At 52.6% G+C, this 22,206-nt stretch overlaps 1 protein-coding gene across 2 annotated transcripts in view; it reads left to right on the top strand.

The window, feature by feature from the left end:
- Positions 1-19,896, top strand: part of WNT7A (Wnt family member 7A) — a 66,990-nt gene extending 47,094 nt beyond the window's left edge. For both annotated transcript variants that reach the window (XM_072784989.1, XM_072784990.1), the window contains exon 4: positions 17,435-19,896. In XM_072784989.1, the coding sequence (XP_072641090.1) occupies positions 17,435-17,914 (480 nt within the window). In that variant the 3' untranslated portion in view covers positions 17,915-19,896. The remainder of the gene's footprint in view (positions 1-17,434) is intronic.
- Positions 19,897-22,206: the final 2,310 nt, after the last annotated feature.

The raw sequence follows: 22,206 nt of genomic DNA, 5'->3' as shown, positions 1-22,206 counted from the left end.
TCAAGCGGAGTGTGTTCGGGAGAGACAGGCTGGGGTTAGGAGGCAGCACTAGAGCAGCCATTGCCCCGCTTGGGGCTTGTCTGTTCCACCTCTCAGATGAGGTTTCTACCTTAAATGCCCACAACAGCCCTTTGAAGGGGTTGTGCTAGTCTCCATTTATAGGTAAGCAAAGCTAAGGCCTGGCCCAGGGCCTGGCTAGGAAGCACAGCGGAGCCCATTTGCTGGCATCCACCATCTGGGTTCCCTCACGTCTGAGGATGTGTGTATAATGTGTGTGAGTGTATATGTGTACAATGTATGTGAATGTAGGAGGGGAGATGTATGTGGTTAGGTACACGAGTGAGCATATAAGGGGTGTATATGTGTATGATGTGTGTGAGTGTGTGTGAGAGGAGGTGTATGTGTGTATATACATGTGTGAGTGTATGTGTGGATGTATGGGTATACATGTGTGTGAGCATGTGATAGGTGTATATGTATGACGTGTGCAAGAGTATGGGGTCGTATGTGTATGACATGTGTGAGTGTGTATGGGGAGATGGATGTGCATGTGTCCATGTATGAGGATGTGGGGGCTCTTTATATGTATGTACATGTGTGAGCACAGGAGGGTGTTGGTGTGTCTGGGTGGGTGAGGGATTAGATGGGCATGAGCTGTGCAGGGGTGAGTGGTGTGTGGTGGTATGTGTGAGTGTGCACACATGTATGTGTGACTGGGCGTGAGGGAGCAGATGAATGTGAGCACATGGGTGACGGGGTGTGTGGTGATGATTGGGAGGGTGTGAACAGTGTGGGGGTCACTGGGGGCCATGCATGTGGAGAGGGCGTGTGTGATTGTGAGCAGGGACATGCAGGTGTACTGGGGGGAGTGGGAGCCTGGAAGGAGACAAGTGTAGGGTTGAGGGGGTTTGTCTCCAAGACGTGGCTTCCTTCAAGTCCCCAAAGTTGGGCAGAGGCCAAGTTCGTGGAGGCCTGGAGAGCCTGGGCTTCAACCCCAACAACGGGGAGCTATAGATGGTGTTAGAGCAGTTGTTACGTGGCCAGCACTGAATTTGAGAAGGTCCCAGTCCAGACCAGGAATTTCTCGCTCCAGTTTGGGTTGACACTCCTTTTCCTGAGGCCCAGGCCAGACGCTGTGCCCGCCTTGCACTCAGAGCCAACCTGGTTGCATTCCAGTGGCGCCGTTCTCTGGAACGCAGCTTTCCCCTGCCGTCCCCACCTGAGGCAGACAGGAATATTTGCTTGAAGTCAGTGCATCCAAGATGACTTAAAGAATGTGACTGAGAAGAAAATACTCCGAGTGTTTACCAAAAAAGCTGCCTTTTCCTCTCTCTCTCTTTCATCTGAGTTGCCCAGAGGAATACAGCTGCGGCTGAATGACATGCAGCTTTCTGCTCATGATGGATTGACATGCAAGAGGAGGGGAGCTAGGGGAGGAGGAGCAGAGAGAGCAGGAGGGGGAGGAAGGAGAGCAAGAGACAGAGGAGAGGGAGGAGCAAGAGAAGGAGCAAGAGGGGAAGGAGGAGCAGGAGGAGGAGCAAGAGGGGAAGGAGGAGGAGGGGAAGGAGAAGGAGCAAAAGGGGAAGGAAGAGGAACAGGAGGGGAAGGAGGAAGAGGAGGGGAAGGAGGAGGAGCAAAAGGGGAAGGAAGAGGAACAGGAGGGGAAGGAGGAAGAGGAGGAGGAGGAGCAGGATGGAAAGGAGGAGAGGAAGGAAGAGGAGCAAGAGGGGAAGGAAGAGGACCAGGAGGAGGAGGGAAAGGAGGAGGAGGAGCAGGAGGGGAAGGAGGAGGAGCAGAAGGGAAAGGAGCAGGAGGGGAAGGGGGAGGAGGAGCAAGAGGAGGAGGAAGAACAGGCGGAGGAGGGACAGGAGAGGACAGGGAGGAGGAGGACAGCAGGAGGAGGGGAGGCGGTGTTGCCTCTGGGCTGGCAGCCGCGCCTCTCCTCCCAGGGCAGGGCGCACTCCTGTGGTGTCCGGGAGCACGGTCCGCGGCCAGCTGCCCCCCCCCCCCCCCCCCGGATGCTCGCTGGCCTAGACCAGGGCCCCTGACGAGGAGACTGGCCTACGGGCCGGGCCGTGGCGCGCCTTCCAGGAGGGGCTGCGGGCTGCCTGGGAGCCCCGGGCCTGTGACGGAGCCAGAGCGGGGCTTCCGCGGCTCCCACGGCGCGCTCCGGGGCTGCACCGGCCCTTTCGAGCTGTCCTCACGGAGCGGGGCCGGCCTGTGGGCAGCACCCACCAGTCACGGGCTGGTGCCCTGAGGGGGTTTGGGTGAGCCGTTTCCAGGACGGAGGGCAGCTCCCAGAGGGCCTCGCCTCCAGCATCCGGGCGGCCAGTGGGAGTCGGGGTCCTGGGAGCACCACCCGGAGCAGCCCTGGGCCCGCAGGCAGGCGAGGGAAGAGGCCGCGGCCCCGCCGCAGGTGGCTCCAGAGGCCCAGGGCCTGCGCGCTGTGCCAGTCCCCACGCTGGGCTGGGCCTTGGCCTTCTCACCTGCGGAATGGGGGTGAGGACGGCAGATCTGCCTCGGGGGGCTGCTGTGCCGAGTCAGTGAGCTGCTTTATGCGAACTATTCAGAACAGCAGCTGGACGAAGCGAGTGGCTTTGACTGGGGGTGCACGTGGTTTCCTGCCCTCACGGGGCTCATGATCTGCAGGGAGGCATAGGTGAAGCTTGGGCGGGCAGCCAGCCTGGAGCTCTTTCCTGAGAAATCGTCCCTACTCTTACCCCAGACCAACACAAAAATGTCACGCAGCCCTGTAAATAATTTAATGGTCAGAACAACAGCAGCTATGTCTCTAGAGAGCCTCCTTTGGCCTGGCACTATGCCTTTGGTCATTCAACCCTGGCGCCCACCATCAATGGGTGAATTCCATTAAATGAGGAGGTGGTATAACTTACTCATCAGTGTCCTAGCCCCTTTCTTTCTTTCTTTCTTTCTTTCTTTCTTTCTTTCTTTCTTTCTTTCTTTCTTTCTTTCTTTTTCTTTCTTTCTTTTTCTTTCTAGATTTTATTTATTTATTCATGAAACACAGAGAGAGAGGCAGAGACATAGGCAGAGGGAGAAGCAGGCTCCTTGCAGGGAGCCCGATGTGGGACTCGATCCCAGGACCCTGGGATCACAACCTGAGCCAAAGACAGATGCTCAACCGCTGAGCCACCCAGGCATCCCCAGCCTCCCTTTCTTCCTGCCCTCCAGTCTTCTGTGGGGTCTCCCGCTGGCTGGACCTGACCAGAGGCTGGGGGACACAGGGGGCCTGTGGGTGCAGTGTGCACAGGTGAGCCTCCGGGCCAGAGAAGGAGGCAAACAGACTGCCCACACATCTGGGTTCTCACAGGAAATGAGCACGGGAGCCGGCCTTGACGCCAGCAGGGCCCCCATCTTGTCTGGCTCCTCGGGAATGTACCCGTGAGCTAGTGGCACCAGCGCAGTTAAGGGGCACCCCTTCTCACACCCAGAGGATGACAGACAAGTGTTCAGCTCCGTCGGTGCAAGTGGTTTGGGTCACAAGCTGCTTGGGGTGGGGAGGGCGTGGAGACCTGGGAGAGGAAGCCAGCGGGACTTGGTGACCATCCCACCTCAGGTCACCTCCCTTCTGCGGCACCCACACATCAGCCCCAGGGAGGTGAGGCCTCCGTGCCCAGCAGACCTGCCGTCCACTTTCTGTGCCTCTCCTTGACCAACGGCCGGCCTTCCCAGGTGATCCAGCTCATGTGGAGAAGGTTCTGGAACCAGGTGTCCTGCTGGGGAGAGGATGGTTAGGATCTGAGAGTGGGAGCAAGCACCAGTGGTAACACGTCGTGATGGGAGACATTGCAGGCACGGGACTGGGTGGTGTGTGGGGAGAAGAAGTGGCCATGTTGGGGCTTCATGAAGATGCCCTGGGCTCCCATACCAGGTGGCCGTAGCACAGACGAGCTTCAGGAGCTGGGCTGGGGGTGTTTCCAACAGGATGGGTTTTTGGGGTGAGTCGGCCTGGGTGTGGGAGGAGGTGGGAGGGAGGATGGAGGCCCAGAGCCTCTTCAGCAGAGGTCACTCAGTACTCACAATGACCCCCGTGTCTGCATGGCTACTCTACCACCCTGAGATTGACACATATCCTGGGGACATCTGGGAGAGTGTGGCAAGCCTCAGCCCATGGCTCCTTGCCCCACCCTTGTCCTCCTTGCCCCTCTGGGTCCCTGGCGTCTCTCTTCGAGGTCCCTCTCTAGCCCCTTCGTTGCACAGGTGGCGACCCTGAGGCCCAGAGAAAGGGACTCGCCTAGAGCCACATAGCAGTGTAGAGGCAGCAGCAGGCCCTCCAGCTGATCTCTCCTCCACCCCACAACGCCGCTCCCCTGCCCCTGCCCCTGCCCCTCCAGGGCCATGCCCAGGCATCTCAGCATTCCCGAACAAAACAAGAAAACACACAGGCTGGGCTGTTATATGAGAAGCCCAGGACCAGGCCCCGATAGCCCATCTCCCATTGAATCCCCACTGTTCTCTCTGAAGAAAGACTTGCTCCTACTTGACAAGAGGGGGTGAATGACTGAGGCTGCATTTGGTTACAAGTAATAAGACATCTCACTCAATAAGAAGTGGTTTGCATGATAGGAGTTGGCTTTTTCTTGCAAAATAAAGTCTGGATGTAGGTGTTGTTGTAGTTGCTTGTTTTTTGTTTTTCCAGAGGTTCAACAATCTCTTTGAGGGCCCAGGTTGTTTCCATCCTTCCGGTCAGCCTTTTGGTTCTCTTGCCTTTTGGTCACAAGATGGCTGCCTAAGCACCACAGCGTCCAAAGGCAGGAAATGAGAAGTCAGTCTCTCGGGCTTTCTTCTTATCAAGTGGAGTCTTGGGTTTTCAGCCTCTGTGGTGGGAGGCAGGCTGGTTGTGATGGGGGGTGGACGGCCAGACAGGGAGTGTGCCCTGCTCCTTCAGTCACTTCTGTCATCACTGGCATGTGGTGACCAGAGGTAGGACTTGAACCGGGGTTCTTGGGCTACCTAGGTAGCTGCAGGCTGCTTTTCATCATAACATGTTGTCATGTAGGGACCAGTTCTGATTGCCTGAGTCACTGCTCATTACCTGGGGTGCAAATGGTCCAGAACTGAGCCCTCCTGCAGAGGAGCCAGGGTGGCCAGCAGTGGAGGGGATCAAAGGGCAGGAAGGAAGCAGCAGATACCCAGCTAACTTCAGTCTTCAGCCCTCAAGGTCCTGGCCTTTTCAAGCAAACCAGTCTTTGGCCCCCCAGGTCTGCTCCATGCTGTGACTTAAAACCCATGGACTGCCTATCAGCTTTATAACAGGCATCTCTCCTACACAGATAAAGGGAGCTGTGTATCAGTTAGAATATTTTAAGACATAGGAGACAGAAATCCAGTTTCAGCCAGCTTAAAAACAAAGGAATTTCAGCAGTTCATGGAACTGAATGGATTCAGGTCCAGCTTGATCCAGGATGCAGGTGCTATTCCTAGGAACCAGTTGCATATACCCATAACCCTCTCTTTTTTCTCAGCTCTGCTTTCCTAGTTAACTGCATCCTCATACCCAGATGATCCCAAGATGCCTAGCCATAACTCTGGCCCCTGCATTCCTTCTTCACATCTGGTGGGAAATAACCAACAGTTCTTGGCTTTTCTTCACATTGAATCCCCAAGACTTGTTCTGACTGGCCTGAGTCATGAGCCTATCCTTGGCAATGACCAGTGGGATCTGGGAGGGATGAGCAGTGGGATCTGAGAACAAAGAGCAGTGGGATCTGGGAGGGGTGAACAGTGGGACCTGGGAGGGGTGAGCAGTGGGATCTGGGAGGGGTGAGCAGTGGGACCTGGGAAGGGTGAGCAGTGGGATCTGAAAATGAAGAGCAGTGGGATCTGGGAGGGTTGAGCAGTGGGATCTGGGAGTAACCACTGGTGGAAGCTGGGAGTGATGAGTAGTGGGAAGGGGGAGTGATGGCTGGCAGGAACTGGGAGCGGACGCTGACAGGATGACTGTAGTGGCTGGCAAGCCTCCCTGAGGACTCAGTGTTTGTAGAGCTCCGAGGCCACCCCAGGCTCGCTGTGGAACAGGCACAAGGAAGAGTGCGCTGGGAGCAGGAGAAATCGGTGTTGGCTGAGTCCTGCTGGCATTCGGGGGGCAGGGCAGGGGTGCTCTGAAGAGGGCCAGTTTTGGAGGCTGTCGAAGGGTTGGGTGGCTCAGACCAAGGCGGGGGTCAAAGGAGCTGCACACCTGGAGGCGGGCGTGGGAGGAGGGACGGGCCGCCCTGAGGTGGGCTGTCCTCCTGGACTTGTCGGGCCCTCATGTCCTTCCCAGTGGCCTCGGTGTGGGCGGGTCTGTGAAAAGGAGCAGTGGGACTCAATGCTGGGAAATTAGATGCCCCTCAGAATGCTTCAGACGGTGACTGGAGTGCCATGCGGCATGGGCCATGTGGGAGCCAGAGGTCACTGACCTCCCTCCCCTCAGAACCCCTTCCACCCCCAGATCCTCTGGGCAGCCCCAAGAGTCTGCAGTGGCCCAGAAGGCCAACTCTGATGGTGTCTCTTTGGCGTTATGAATCAAGGCGTTTTCTGGAGCTGGGTTTCTCCCAAGGCTCCTCCTGGGCCGAAGAATCCTGCCCTGGGTAATTCTGGGCTCCGGGCAGCACCTGGTACATTGTTGGCACTTCCTGGGGGACCTGTCAGAGAGAGATTGATTTTTCTCCCTCCAGCGGTGCGGAAAATCCTTCCTGCTCTCCAGACAGGTTTGGGGCCAGGTTGGGGAGCAGAGAAGCAGATTGAGGGTGGCCCCACCCTGCCCTGTGCAGGAATCCCCACTGCGGACCCCACTGCTGCTGCTGCACACTCTCAGGACAGGGAGCTCATCCCCTCCCCAGCAGCCCCCATCCAGCTCTGGTCAGCTCGGTAGCGGAGGGCGGGCGTCTCCCTGAGCAGGGATCCACTATCCTGTCACTCCTCTCCACCTGGAGTCCCAGTGCTGCCCCCTGGGTGGACACACAGTACCTCCCATTCACCCTGCCCCAGGATGGGCCTGCAGAGCAGGGAGGGCAGGGACCAGGGACACCCAGAAACTGCCTTCTCTAGGCTGAGCAGCTCCAGCTCCTCTGGTATGGAGGAGCAGCTCCAGCTCTTTCCCCTACACGTGCTCTGTGTCTGTCCATCTGCTGGGGTGTAGCTGAGTTCTGAAAATCACATGGCAATTGCCTCCCTTACTGTGGGCACCAGACCTCAGTTAATATGACCTCAGGCTATTGGCTTTTTAGCAGTTTATTAGTTCCTGTTGAACTTGTGGTTATCTAAAGGTTTCCAGTCTTTCTCAGATTTGTGCTTTTGTAATCTTTTTTCTTTTCTTTTTTTAAAGATTTTATTTATTTTTTCATGAGAGACACAGAGAGAGAGGCAGAGACACAGGCAGAGGGAGAAGCAGGCTCCATGCAGGAAGCCCAATCTGGGACTCGATCCCGGGGTCACGCCCTGGGCCGAAGGGAGGCACTCAACTGCTGAGCCACCCAGGTGTCCCTTTTTCTTTTTTTAATGCCAAAAATTATAAGTTTTTACCTCACTTCTGATCTCTTTCAAGCACTTGAGTCTGTGGAAGTGACTGAATCCTGCCTGGGACTCTAGTCATATTATCTCCTGTGGGCACCCAGGCTGACCCGGCCAGATTTCAGTGGCACCAGAAGGCTCCCCAGATGCCCCGGGCTTCTCACTGTGCCTGGAATTTCCTCATTATGCCCTCCATGCATGCTCTTCCTCTGGCCTGGTCCTTCTTTGGGTTCCTAGTTTCAGTGCATAGTCTCCGTGTCCATACGAGAGGCCCGTGAGTTGCCCCGGGCCCCCAGTAAACTCCCCAAGGGGCATTCACGAAGTATTGCCGATTTTCCCCTCCCGACCCCTCCCACCGTCTTTGTTAGAGCCACTGTCGTCTCTGGCTTGGGCTATAGGGCTGGTTTCTTTCCCCGTCTCTATCCTGCCACTCTGAACTTCCCTAACCTAATTTTTGCTCTGTCTGGAATGATCTTTACAGGTGTCATTTGGCCCTTGCCACTTCCTATGTGAAAGGCCCTTGTGGCACCCCTTGGCTTTCCTGCCTTCTGGATGGACACACAGTCCCTCCCATGGGGCATCCATCCAGAGGGCATCGAGTGTCCACCTTGAGTGGCCAGCCCCCCGTCCCTTCCCATTTCTCTCGTGGGCAGGCCACATCCCTCCTACCTCTAGGCCTTGGCATGTGCTATTTCCTGGTCTGAAATGCCCTTTTCCCATCCTGCTGTGTTGGGCTGATTCTATTTGATCCTTCCTGTTATCTGGCTGCCGGCTCAGCCTTTGCCTTCTTGGGGGGGACTTCCTGGAGCTGCACTCAAGAGCAGCTATCCTTAGGACAAAAGTTTTCTTTGCATTCTGTTCCACTTCTTCGTAGAACGCACTGCTTTGCCATTAGATTCAGGAGGATCAGTGTGGCTGCTCCCGGCTTGGATCTGCAGGCCCAGAGAACGCAAGGATAGCATCTCCCTGCATCAAGGCTTTTCAGCAGCAGGTGCTCGATGCAAAATGAGCAAGTGAATGAACATGCGTAGACATGTGCTAAGGCCTTCTTTCTGCGTCCTACTGGTCAGTACCTTCTCCATGCCAGACTTTCTCTGCCAGAGGCTGGGGAGGTGAAGGTGAATGTCTGGCCTCAGTCTCCGAGGAATGTCACAGGGGGGTTCCTCCAGAAGCAGAGGCCAGGATGGAATTGCAGGTCAGAGCTGTTCATTAGGGCTCAGCTGAGGGAAAGGGGAGGAGCAGGACTGGGCTGGGGGTTGCTGCGATGTTGGCCGGACAAAGCCTTGGGAGGAACTCTGGAGCAGGTACTGCCCATCAGAGTGGCCAGACCTGCTGTTCCATCTGTCCCCACAGCCTCGGGCTGCAGCCCACCCGGGAAGGCTGTCGTTCTGTGGCTGGGACAGGCCCTGGAGTATCTGATAGCAGGCGGGCTGTATGCTGATTCCACTCCCGGTCCCATGATCTGCTGGAGCGTCCTCTGGGCTCACAAGACCCAGTGGTAAAGATTCAGGGATTTGGGAGCCAATTGTTAAATCATGTGTAGCTTAAAATCAGCCATGGTAGGAACATTTATCCCAAAGAGATTAGCAAACACTACAAAACAGGGCTCCCCCGACCCTGCCCCCCCAAGCCAATTTCCTAGCACGACACTAACTGTAGCTTTGATGCAAGACTTCCCTAGAAGAGGCATCCGAACGGTACATGTCCATGTGCACCACAAAGACCTGCTGACAGGTGGACAGTCACCGGGCCGAGGTGACAGGTACTCCACAGCCCGGGACAGCCAGGAAGACCATAAGGAAGTCACTGACTGCCTTGACAATCAAGGAAGGCTTTGTGGACAGGGTGGCTTTTTCCTGACATGATAGCATATTCAAAAGGTACGAAAGGGAGGCTCCCCCCTCCCCAGGCCCCAGAAGTGGCCGCTCTTACCAATCTCTCATGTATAATTCCAGATATATTATTCTGTGCTCTTAGTAACACCCATGCACGCATCTTTTCTTTCTCACACAAATGAGCTCGCGGTCTACGTACTCATTCTCTTTCACTGCCTCATTCTCTTTCACAGCTGCAGAACATTCCAGTTTACAGAAGCGTCAACTTTATATAATCAGTCCCCACGGGTGGATCTTTTGATTCTCTGGGCCTCTCGCTATTTCGGTTAATGCCTCTGTGAGGCATTTGGCCACTTGGCACATGCATGAGCCTCCCGGAGGGTCCATATGTCCAGTGGTAGACTTGCTGGGTTGAGCCCCAGGATGGCAGTAAAGGTCAGCGTGATAAGGGGCAGGGGGCAGAGCCAAAGGGTGGACAAGGACAGACGTGGGAGTCCAGGGGAAGGGGCTCCCTCTCAGCTTGCCCCAGAGGGGTGGCGGGCAGCCACCAGGGTTGCCTCAGACTAGGAAATTAGGGAGAGTTTAGAGAGGGACTGCTGTCCAGCAACCCGAGGAACAGGACAGAGTGTGGGGTAGCCACATGACGGAGTATTATTCAGCCATGAGAAGGAAGGACACAAAAATAAATAAATAAATAAATAAATAAATAAATAAATAAATAAATAAATAAATAAAAGAAGGAAGGACGCATTGGTTACATGCTACACCACGGAAGGACCTTGCAAACATTATGCTCAGGGAGGGAAACTAGACACACCAAAGGCCACGTGTTGTATGATGCCATTTATGGGAAGTGTCTACAATGGACAAATCGTGAAGACAGAACAGTGTTTATCTTTTTAAAAAAGATTTTATTTATTTATTCATGACAGACACGCAGAGAGAGAGGCAGAGACGCAGGCAGAGGGAGAAGCAGGCTCCATGCAGGGAGTCCGATGTGGGACTTAATCCCAGGACCCCTGTATCACACCTGGCCACCCAGGTGACCTTACAGAACACTATTTAGTAGCTGCCTGGGACTGAGGGGAAGGGAGAAATAGGGAGTGACTACTAACAGGAGTGGAGCATCTTTCTAGGGAGATGGAAAATGTGGGGCCCAGGGGGCAGCGAGCAGGAGGTGTACCTGGCAGGACTTGCCTCCTGCCATCTCATCTCACACCAGTGCTTCCACTGGTCAGGCCCACCTGGAAGTGACAGTGGCATTCAAACTACCCCATGACTGATACGCACCAGGCCCAACCTAGCAATCACCAATAGCAATGGTCAGGGGCCACGTGGTCTCCCCCGCACACGGCAAGAGGCAAAAGTATGGGGAGTGGTCTGGAGAGACATACGGACACACACTCTGACCTTGCCTAAGTCCCTCCCTTTCTCTGAGCCTCACTTTCTTCACCTGTGAAATGGGATGATAATATCCATCTCTCAGGGAGTGTCAGGAAAATCAGGTGCCGTCAGGGCTCTGAAAACACTCTATAGGTTATGGACCAGTATGGATACAAAGCTAAGACAGAGAGATGGCATCAGAAGCAGCCTTGGGAATCATCTAGTTCAGACCCTTGAGTTCAAAATGGGGAAACTGAGGGCCAGCAAGGGTACTCGGCCAAAGAGCAGTGGAGACAAACCCAATCTCAGCACTGGAGACTGTCCCTGCATACAGCTTTCTCTCCTGAGATCTTTTTTTCTTAAAAATAGACTTTATTTCTCAGACCGGTTTTAGGTTTGCAGCAAAACTGAGCAGAAGGGACAGAGATCGGCCCTGCGCCCACCTGCACAGTTTCTGCACCAGAGTGGCACGTTTGTTACAACCAGTACAAGATCTCTGTGAATCCAGAATTGTGTTCCTGGCCTCCCCATCCACTCACGATAAAATTGCATCTCCTAGCTGACCAGCAGCGACAGGTAGAGAAGAGAAGGAATCAGGTAAAATGTGAACCCTGGAGCAGCCACTTCTTTCCCCCCAGAGTGCCCCCCAGCCCATTAATCTGAGGCCCTCACTGTGTTCGGAACCCAGGCCACCGTTTGGAGAGACCGGAGAACTCCATGTTCTCCAGAGACACTGAGACACCAGGCCCTGGGCCTCCCAGATGGATTTCCCCCTTCACTTGCCTTTTGCATCGAGGCATCTCTGCATCCCAGGATGGCAAAGTGGCAGATCCCGAGCAGTCTTAGGTGGCTGCTCTGTAAGCTGGGACCCAGCACCTCAACCAGGGACATAAAATATTAACATAGGTCCATAGCAGCTGCTCCAAGCCCTCTGATCACCCCTCCACACATCACGCCTGCTCCCGGGGTCCTCCGGACTCCTCCATCCAGCCAGGCAGGGCCTCCCAGACCCTGAACATTCAGGGTGGTAGCTCAGGCTTGCTGCATGCTGGTCGTGAAATAGTTTGAATGCAATCCCAGGACCCCGGTATCAATCCCCGGTATCAATTCCTGTTGGCGAATTTACCTTTGGCCATTTCCTGGGCACCTGCTATGTGCCAAGCACTGGGAAGGTGCATGGGGTTGTGTCATCTTGGAGCCTGCAGACCCTCCAACCACGTGTCACTTAACCACAATCCAGACTCTTCAAGTGTAGAGGGAGCCCTGGAAGTCCCTCTGGATAGCTGAGAAGCTGGTAGCCAGCCTGGCCTCGAGGGGTGGGGGCAGGGAGTGCAAAGAATGTGGCTTTGTCCCACACTTGTTTCCTCTGCTGTTGTCCCCTGCCTCGGGGAGAGGGCTGGGTGCCCATCCGGATGCCCGTCTGGGTGGCCAGTTCTGGCCAGGGCGGCTGATTATGCCCAGCTTAGTGTGGATATAATGCGATCACTGAGGCTCTGAAAATGCAGAGTTTGCAGGGTTAACAGGCTGGCCATCATCTGATTAGGGGCCCACACAAATACTACCATGGCCTCGGGCCAGCTGTGGCCTCACAGGAAGAGGGAGGCAATGTAGGGGAGGCTGCATGCAGCGGGAGTGGCAGCTGCACCCAACCTGACCCTGGAGCCTGACCTCTGGCACTGGGGCTCCTGGCCCAGCATCCGCCACAACAAAAACAGTTGGTGTCACAGCCTCAAAAATACAACCTATTGCTTTTTTCACTAAAACCTTCCAGTGACTTTTTAAAAAACCAGCTCTACTGAGGTATAATTCACATACCATACAGTACACTCATTTAAAGTATTTAGCTCAACACTTTTAAACATATTCTCAGATATGTTAGACCATCATAATATTCTAATATTTTCATTACTTCAGAAAGAAACCTGTACTCTCTAGCAGTCACTCATTTCCCCCAGCCTCTTCCTAAACCACTAATCTACCTCCTGTCTCTATAAATTTGTGTATTCTGGACATAGCATATAAACACAATCATACAATTTGTGTCTTTTGTGTCTGGCTTGTATCACTGAGCATAATGCTTTCAAGGTCCATCCATGCTATAGGGTGTGTCAGCACTTCATTCCTTTTTATGGCTGAATAATGTTCCATTGTGTGGATGTGCCACGTTTTGTTTATCCATTCATCAATTGACAGACAGTTGGGTGGTTTCCACTTTTGGCGATTATGAAGAATGCTGGTGTTCACATTGGTTTGCAAGTTTTTTGTATGGGCGTATGTTTTCATTTCTCCTGAGTGTATACCTAGGAGCAGAACTGCAGGGTGTCATAATCTGTTGAGGCGGCTATAACCATGTACCACAGATTGGGTGACTTACAAACAATAGACATTTATTTCTCACAGTTCTGGAGGAGGCATACCAGCATGGTCGCCAGCCCTCTTTCTGGTTCAAAGCCAGCTTTGGGGCACCTGGGTGGCTTAATCAGTTGAGTGTCTGCCTTCGGCTCTAGTCATGATCCTGGGGTTCTGGAATCGAACCCTGCATTGGGCTTCCTGACCAGTGGGGAGTCTGCTTCTACTTCTCCCTCCCTGGCTTGTGCTCTCTCTCTCTCTCTCAAATAAATAAAATCTTAAAAAACAAAAAACAAAGCCAGTGCCTTCTTGTTGTATTTTCACATGGTGGAAGGGGCCAGGGGTCTCTCTGGAGCCTCTTTTGTCAGGCATTCATCCCATTCATGACAGCTCCACCCTCATGACTTAAAAACTTCCCAAAGGCCCTACTTACTGTCTTCCTTGGGGGTTAGGATTTCAACACACAGATTTGAGAAGGGGGACTCAAACATTCTGGTCATAGCACTGGGCCATATGATAACCCTAAGCTTCACATTTTGAAGAACTACCATATGGTTTTCCACAGGGCTGCTCCATTTCTCCACACCCTTGCCATTACTTGCTAGGCCAGTGTTTCTTCTATCGGCCATCCTAGAGGGAGGGTGTGAACTGGTATCTCATTGCAATTTTGATTTGCATTAGCCTGGTGCCTAGTGATATTGAGCATCCTTTCATGTGCTCTGTGGCTCTTGTACCCATTGCATTTTTATAAATTGTGAGATATAGCTTATGTGCAAAAAAGCACACAGGACATCTGTGTTGATTTAAAAGAATAATTATAAAGCATCCAGAGACAGCCATTGTCTTGATTTTTGTGGCCCTCATTTCTTTACTTCTCATTATACTTTCTACCTCTGTAAGTGCCCCTGAACAATACAATCCAGTTGTATTATATTAAAGGGACATGTGTGTTTTTTGGGGGGGCTGCCTACCTTTGAACTTTATATAGATGAACTCATTCTGTGGAAGTCTTTTACAATTGCTTTGTTCCCACTGTATTTATTTTCCTTTTCTCCTAAGATCGATCGATTTATTTATTTATTTATTTATTTATTTATTTATTTGAGAGAAAGACAGAGATAGCACGCATGGGAGGAGAGGGAAAAGCAGGCTCCCCACAGGGTACCCAATGCGGGGCTCAATCCCAGGACCCAGAATCATGACTTGAGCTAAAGGCAGACGCTTAACCAACTGAGCCACCCAGGCGCCCCTCCTCACTGTGTTTCTGAGTTTGACCTCTGTGATGTGCTTTGCTGTATCTGTTCATTGTCACTGTCTTATAGTGTCTCACTGAGTGCACCCCTCAGTTTATCCATCCCACCACGGATGGACATATGGAGAGTGCCCAGTGTGAAGATACCGTGCATCCACCCCCCTGGGCACTCTCCATATGTCCATCAATACTGCTGCTATGAATGTCTTTGAACCTGTTTGCTGCGCATACAAGCATTCCAGTCTCTCAGGTGTATACCTTGGAAGTGAAATCTCTGAGTTGTAGGTCAGCACATCTTATTAGAGCCGTGCAGTGTGTGTACACCTGCCAACTGTGATGAGGGTTCCAGGTGCCCCACATCCTCAGTATTGTCAGAATCCATTCTGAGTGTCCCCAGCATGTCTTGTTGAGATCTCCAACTGCACTAAAGCCTCAGTCAGCCGGAACCTGCTGCCTAACCCTGCCCCCAAAGCACATTGCCACACCCCTCTCTGAGCCCTGCTCTTTCCCACGCTTCTCAGGCCAAGGCAGGAAGGAGAGCTGGACACTTTGGAGCTATCTCCCCACAGACAACCGAAAGGGACATGTGTGTTTTTTTGGGAGGGCTGCTCATTCAGTAGCAGCTGCATGTGTGTGCGGGTCCTGTGAGGACACTGTGCACAGTAGGTGCTCTCACACTAGGTGTCCTGGAGTCAGAGCATTAGCCACTGGAATCTCTGTCCCTGGACATTCTGGATACTTGTGGTGTTGCTGGCTCATTGAATTGCAGATACCATGGTTGAAACAGGGTGTGCTCCCTTCCTGTTGAGTCCGTTGATCCATGCACTGGTCACCTCCTCCTAGAGGCAGAGCTCTTAGGACTGAGAGGACCCTGAACACGAGCCCATCCTTGGAGACCGGGACCTTATCTTGTTACTACCTCTGTGTCCCCAGGACCCGCACTGGCCCAGGCCCAGAGACAGAACTAATGATTATTTTTTGGACGTCTAATTCTGGTCCAGTGCCCTGACTTTGGCCTGAAAAGATGGAATTGCCTTCATTCCATGTCACAGTGAAGGCAACTGAGGCCCAGAGAGGGTGTGACAATTTCAAAGTCATGAAGCAAGTAAGCAGCCACCAAGCAGTTGATTCACAACTCCCAGCAATAAGACCCTTGTCTCTGAATGCCCTCCAGACCAGCTCTAGGACTTCGGCGAGCCTAGCTTCTACCTCATAAGATGGTATCATACCTACCTCGTGGAATTAAGTAATGCCACATACAAAAGCATGACCAGTGCCTGGACAGGTGATTAATAAATGTTCAGTCATCAGTCCATTTCTTCCCACTAGATAACAGGCAAAGTTAATTTAACAGTCCAGATGAAGGCCATGAAAATGCTCATATGTTATGACCCAGAAACTATGCCCACTAGTACATCCCCATCCCCATGCCTGGTACACAGTAGGAGCTTCATAAATGTCTTTTGGGATGAAATCAGGCTGAAGAGGATGAGGAAGGAAGAGAAGCTTTAGTTCCACTGCCTTCTATAATAGAGTTATAAAAAGAAAGAAAGAAGAGAGGGAGGGAGAGAAAAAACTTTAAAAACCCCATAGAACCCAAAAGCTTGAAAACAACCTAAATATCCAGTACCATGGGGGGTTTGGTAAATGTTGCCTTCTTTGCTCGCAGGGGTATTCCAAGGCAGGAGTCAGCAAAATACGGTTCACAGGCCGTCTGTGGCCCACTGCCCTTGTATGTAAAGATTAACGAAACCCAGCCAATAGTATCGCCTCTCCTTGAACTTCCTATCAGTGGAATCGCATAGTATGTTCTTTTTGGCATCTGACTTCTTTCACTCAACATTACATCTTAGAGATCTGTTCTTGTGTGTATTAGTTCACTCTTTTCTGTTGCTGCCAAGTATTTCATTGTATGATCACTACTAATTAAATTATCATCTCCATTTTGCGTACGAGCAAACCCAGCACAGAGGACTCAAGTAAGTTGCCCAAGGACACACAGCTGGTTCAGGTTAGATCTGGGGTTTAAATCCAAGGTCAGGTATCTTGTGCTTTTTGTTCCTCATACAGGGTGGCCTCTCAGTGCCATGGTGATGGGAGCTGGAGGGGAATTGGGATCTCAGAAGAGGCATTCCTTTGAGCCTTTAGGTTACAGAAAGCTGCCAGGGAAGGTTAAATCAGAGCCAGGTGTTCCTGGCCCCAGGGGTTCACTGTGCCTGGCAGATGTCATAAGTGGTCAAAGCAGATGACCTTTTAAATATATACTCGAGGTCAGGGATACAATATGGAGTGGTGGGGACTGCGGCAAATTGAGGAATGCCAGCCTGTGAAGGAGATGGTTGCTGGTTCAGCTCCAGGGCTTGCTGCCAGAGATTGTGGTGAGCAGGACAGCCATGCTAGCATTTGTGGCCAGCTTCCATGCCAGTCGGTCAGCGCTCAGCTGGACCCGAGTACCTTAAATGATTTGAATCTTGCCCTGGAGTTGCCAGGTGCCTTTTCTGTTTGCTGGAACCAACCAACCAACCAACCAACCCTGGAAGTCTCTATCTGCTGGTTTTTCTTTTTTCTTTCTTTCTTTTTCTTTTTAAAGATTTTATTTATTTATTCATGAGAGACACACAGAGAGAGGCAGAGACATAGGCAGAGGGAGAAGCAGGCTTCCTGTGGGGATCCTGATGTGGGACTCGATCCCAGGACCCCAGGATCACAACCTGAGCCCAAGACGACACTGAACCCGCTGAGCCACCCAGGTGCTCCTCTACTGGTTTTTCAATGTTGGTTCAAAAATGCTTTTAAGCCTGTGCAGGCCAAAGGGAACCCCTGTGTGCCCTGGACTGGCCTGACTGATCTCAGCATCTATCTCAGGACCAGATAGGAGCGGGACCGGGGGCCAGGAGAGCAAGTGGGTTCCAGGTAGAAGCATGGCACAAAGGCTAGAGGTGAGAGGGATTTGTGGCCTGACCACAAAGAATCACAAAAAGTCCTAGCTGGCTAGGTGGAGGTGGTGGGGGGTGGGGGGTGGGGGGCGTGGGCAGGGCGTGGGCTGCCGCAGGCCGCCACATGCAGTGACTTGCGCTGTGCTCTTCCCCGCTCACCCCTGCAGATCCTGGAGGAAAACATGAAGCTGGAGTGCAAGTGCCACGGTGTGTCCGGCTCGTGCACCACCAAGACGTGCTGGACCACACTGCCACAGTTCCGCGAGCTGGGCTACGTGCTCAAGGACAAGTACAACGAGGCCGTCCACGTGGAGCCGGTGCGCGCCAGCCGCAACAAGCGGCCCACCTTCCTGAAGATCAAGAAGCCGCTGTCCTACCGCAAGCCCATGGACACAGACCTGGTGTACATCGAGAAGTCGCCCAACTACTGCGAGGAGGACCCGGTGACGGGCAGCGTGGGCACGCAGGGCCGCGCCTGCAACAAGACGGCCCCGCAGGCCAGCGGCTGTGACCTCATGTGCTGCGGTCGCGGCTACAACACCCACCAGTACGCCCGCGTGTGGCAGTGCAACTGCAAGTTTCACTGGTGCTGTTATGTCAAGTGCAACACCTGCAGCGAGCGTACCGAGGTGTACACGTGCAAGTGAGCCTGAGACGACGGCGCCGCCCTAGGGCCAGGTGGGCGCCTCCAGCTGCGAGGCAGACTGCAGGAGGGACCGGACAGCTCCCGGGCTGCAGTCACCCTGGCAGGTCTCTTCAGGGGCCTCCACGGGGGGAATGCTGAGCTTGAGCTTGTCTTTTCTGCTATGGGGACACTTCTCCTGGGTTTTCTGCAGGCGCCCAAATGAAAGATCTCCCCAGAGCCCGGGACTGTTCTCGTCCGTAGCCACTGCTGCTCCACCCCGACCCCAGACAGCGCCCACCCAGGGCCCTCCTCGGCTGGAGCAGAGCCTTTCGCACCAGGAGCTCTGGACCCTGGGGCCTCAACATAGCAATATTTAACAATTTATTCTGATAAAAAATAATATTAATTTATTTAATTAAAAAGAATCCTTCCACCTCGTCGGGATCCGTTTTCTGCAATCAACGTGGACCGCTTGCTTTCCTTGCGGGATAATTTTGTCACTAGGACAAGGAGCCAAGTAGAACTGTACATAATTATCCTTGATGCAGATATTTCTACTAGTTGATTTTGCAGGTACTCCCCACCCTTGCAGCACTAGATGTTTAAGAGCAGACGTCCTTTATACATATATAGATATATATACACACACGTTTATATTTTTTTGCTGTTTGCTGCTACTTATCCAGAAATTTAAGATGATCCAGATTTGGAGACATCTCCCCAGTTATGATTCCCATCCTTTAGTCCTCCCCAGATCAAACTTAACACCAGTAGAGGAATCCAGTTTGGAATACAGAGAGAGAGGAAGGGTAATAATAAAACTCCCAGCAGTTTCCATCTTTTGGAAAGTGAGCCACTGGATAAGAGAGAATATTTTGTAAGAGACTATTTTTATATGAATATTTTATTTATATTGAGTCTGCCTGTATCATTCCGTGGCCTGTGCTTCTTCTTAATTCTGGTACTTGCTTTGGGGTAAGGAGGAGTGAGGCGTGGTCCCCATGGGGACCCTCACATAGCTGGGTTCTCGAGTTCTGTTAGCCAGGTGGGCAGAAGCGGCCCCTGGATGCCTGGGCTGGGGTGTCATCAATATTACCTGGGAAAGGAATCAGATCCCCAGCCAAGGCCTTTTGAGTAGGGTCACTGAGCTGTGACCTCGAGATGAGCCATGTGGTGGGCAGGCCCGTACCCTTGGCATTGGGTGACCATCACAGAGCTTGATGGTTCGCCACTCGGCAGAAACCAGCTCAGGGAGCCCGCTCCTCACTGGCACACCCCTGCCATTGCTGTGTGTCCCGAGAGGTGAGGCATAGTCTTCAGTTATGGGGCAGAAAAGTTGGGGTGAGGGGGTCCCGTGAGCAGCAGGGCTCAGCATGGCTTCCTGGATGTCGTGGTCTTAGGGCAGACAGGCAGAGAGGTGTGGACAAGGCCTCTCTGCTCTGGGTCCACCTGTATCCAGTGCCTGTCAACCTGGAAGGCTCTCCTCCAAGAGGCTGTGGGTGTTCTAATATGTGTCCGTTTGCATTTCTGTGTGCACGTGTGTGTATGTATGTGTGTATGACCTTGGGGAGTCTTGGGGTAGTCATGTGACTTTGCACCATCAAGTACCCTTGGGGGGCTGATGTGCCCACATTGTGTGTGCTCGTGCATATACTCATCTATGTGTGTGTCTCTCTCCATGTGCCTGAGAGATGCAGGGTGGTGTGTGTACATGTGGGTGTGTGCCTATGCATCTGCTGGTCCCCAGGTGTCTCTGCTTGCGGGTGAGGTGTGGTGTGAGGCAGACTATAGGGACCTTTGGCGATTGTGTTGAGCCACCAAGAGATGGCACCTCTGAACTCTGTGCCCACAGACACTGGTGAAACTCAGATACCTCTGAGACCACAGCCTGATGGCCCCATGCACTGGGCACTCCTCCGTGTCTAGGCTGTGTTGGACTCCCCAATGTCAGCACTGGGCCTAGATCACAGCATGGACAAATAAAATGGCTGGATGGTTGGTTGATTTCTTCCCTTGGACCATTTATTTCTTCTTTACTTGGGTGTCGGGATGGGTAGGGATGTGAAGGGCTGAGTGGATGGATGGGTAGCTGGTTGGATGGGTGAGTGGGTGGGTGGATAGGGGAGTAGATGGGTAGATGGGTGGATGGGTGAGTAGATGGGTGGATGGATGGATGGGGGGTGGGGGGTGGGCAGTTAGGTAGGAGAAAATATACAGAAGCTTCTTACAGATCCCATGTCACAGTTTATCTCTGCCTGAGAAAACCAGAGTCTACCATGAGCGAAGAGAGTTTCCAAGCCTATAGTCCCTCTGTTCCTGGCCTCATGGTGTCTAAGAATCAAGAAGGTTCTGACTAAGCCTCCCTAGATACCCTAGAAATCACCTCCATGTCCTTCCCTACTATGCAGATGGAGAGTATGTCTGACATGAGGGCAGCCAGGCCTTCGAGAAGAATATCTAGGTTGGCTGCCAGTGTGTCACCTGGCCCCTTAGCACAGTTAGTTTCCAACCCTGGGGCTGCTCCCTCTCTGAGGTCCCCAGCTCAGTTGGGCTCTGAATCTCAATTTCTCCATCTATAAAAGTAGGATAATAATTATGTCGCGAGGTCTTCCTCACACTGATGACTGTATGGCACTTTGAGTTGCAGAGCAATGGTTGAACAATAAATATTACTATTATCATGTATTACTATTCTTTCCATAATGATAAGATTCTTCAAACACAGCTTATGCTAAAAAATATTAGGCTCTGTGTTAGCAAAAAATATTAGCAAAATATTTCCCCCTCTTTGGTTTATTCCTAAAATGGCTTTTCAACAAAATGGACTTAAAAAGACCTAAATCTTAAGAGACTGAATCAAAATTTTACATAAAAATCTCCCACCTTTTTGGTATTTTGACAAATACCATGAGGATGGTGTAGGCTATAAGCTGAACTTGGCTTTTGGGCCACCAGCATGCAGCCTCTAATTTGAACCAAAGCTCCTGTTTTATCTTATTTTATTTTATTGTTTTTAGATTTTATTTATTTATTTGACAGAGAGGGGGACAGAGAGAGAGAGAGAGAGAGCATTTGTGCACACAAGCAGGAGTGGCAGACGAAGAGGGAGAAGCAGGCTCTCCTCTAAGCAGGGAGCCTGATGTGATCTTGATACCAGGACCCTGGGATCATGACCCGAGCCAAGGCAGATCCTTAACTGACTGAGCCACCCAGGTGCCCCCGAACCTCTCATTTTAGAGATGGAGAAACTGAAGCCCAGAGAGGGGTAAGGCTTTATGCAAGGCACACAGCAAGTCTAGCAGAAAGAAGACCAAGCTGGGCCTTGTGCCTCCTGGGAAAGTCCTTTCACCAACAGTGGTGCACTCTAGCAGCAGTAAAGTAGTTTGGAGGCTGGTTTGGGAGGGATAAAGTTCCTGTTTGTTTTCAGACGTACATATGTGTGCATACATGTGTGGGCATGCACTCACACATCCTCTGGACTTAAGTTTAAGCCCAGTTCAAGGCTCCACAGGGCAGGGGCAGGGCCTTCCCAAGGACCCCAAGGGGATAGGCCTGCAGGGGGTGCCCTGGCAGCTGGCTAAGGGAAACCCAAGTCCTCCCATTCTCCCCTCCCCAGAGTCTCACCCTCCCCACCCCTGTCAGCTGCCCTGTCATCAGTCTTGAGTCTTGTTTTCCTTCACTCCTCCATCCATCATCATATCCCGTTGGTCTATGCCACAATATACCCAAACCTGACCACTCTCCGTGGGCACACCCAGCAGCCATTTGGTGGCAGAGTCTGGCTACGTTTGCGCCATGGCAGGGTCTTCTTCTCCCAGGTCATGTTGCTTGGGCATGTTTCAGCCTCTTTTGCAGTTGAGAGTGGCCAGGGGACTGGGCTCAGACCACGAAGTGGGGGTGACATGCTCCCTCCCAGCCCCTCAGCACCTCTCACGCTCTTTCCCTTCCAGTGTGTGACACAGCCACTCCGGGGCCCTAGGGTATGGGCAGTGGAACCACAAAAGGAAGGGCTCTCAATGGTCCCTGAATGGCCACTTGGAGGAGAGCGTCCTCCTGATCAGGAACACCGACAGCAAGATAAACACCTCTTGCCGTGGAAGCCACTGAGATTTTGAAGGTCATCTGTTAGGACACAGAGCCCCTCCCTCCCTAAGCTGTGGCTGGTGGCCTTCCTTCTGTGCCAGTTCCTGTCCTGCCTCCAGGCCTTTGCATATGCGGTTCCCTCTGACCTTTGCATGGCTGGATCTCTTTGGTTACTAAGACAACTCCAATGCCAATTCTTCAATGCCAACAACCCTGGCTTCCAGCACCCTT

This window comes from Canis lupus, chromosome 19 (assembly GCF_048164855.1).
Source record: "Canis lupus baileyi chromosome 19, mCanLup2.hap1, whole genome shotgun sequence".
NCBI lineage: Eukaryota > Metazoa > Chordata > Mammalia > Carnivora > Canidae > Canis > Canis lupus.
This window is presented reverse-complemented; position numbering and strand designations above follow the sequence as displayed.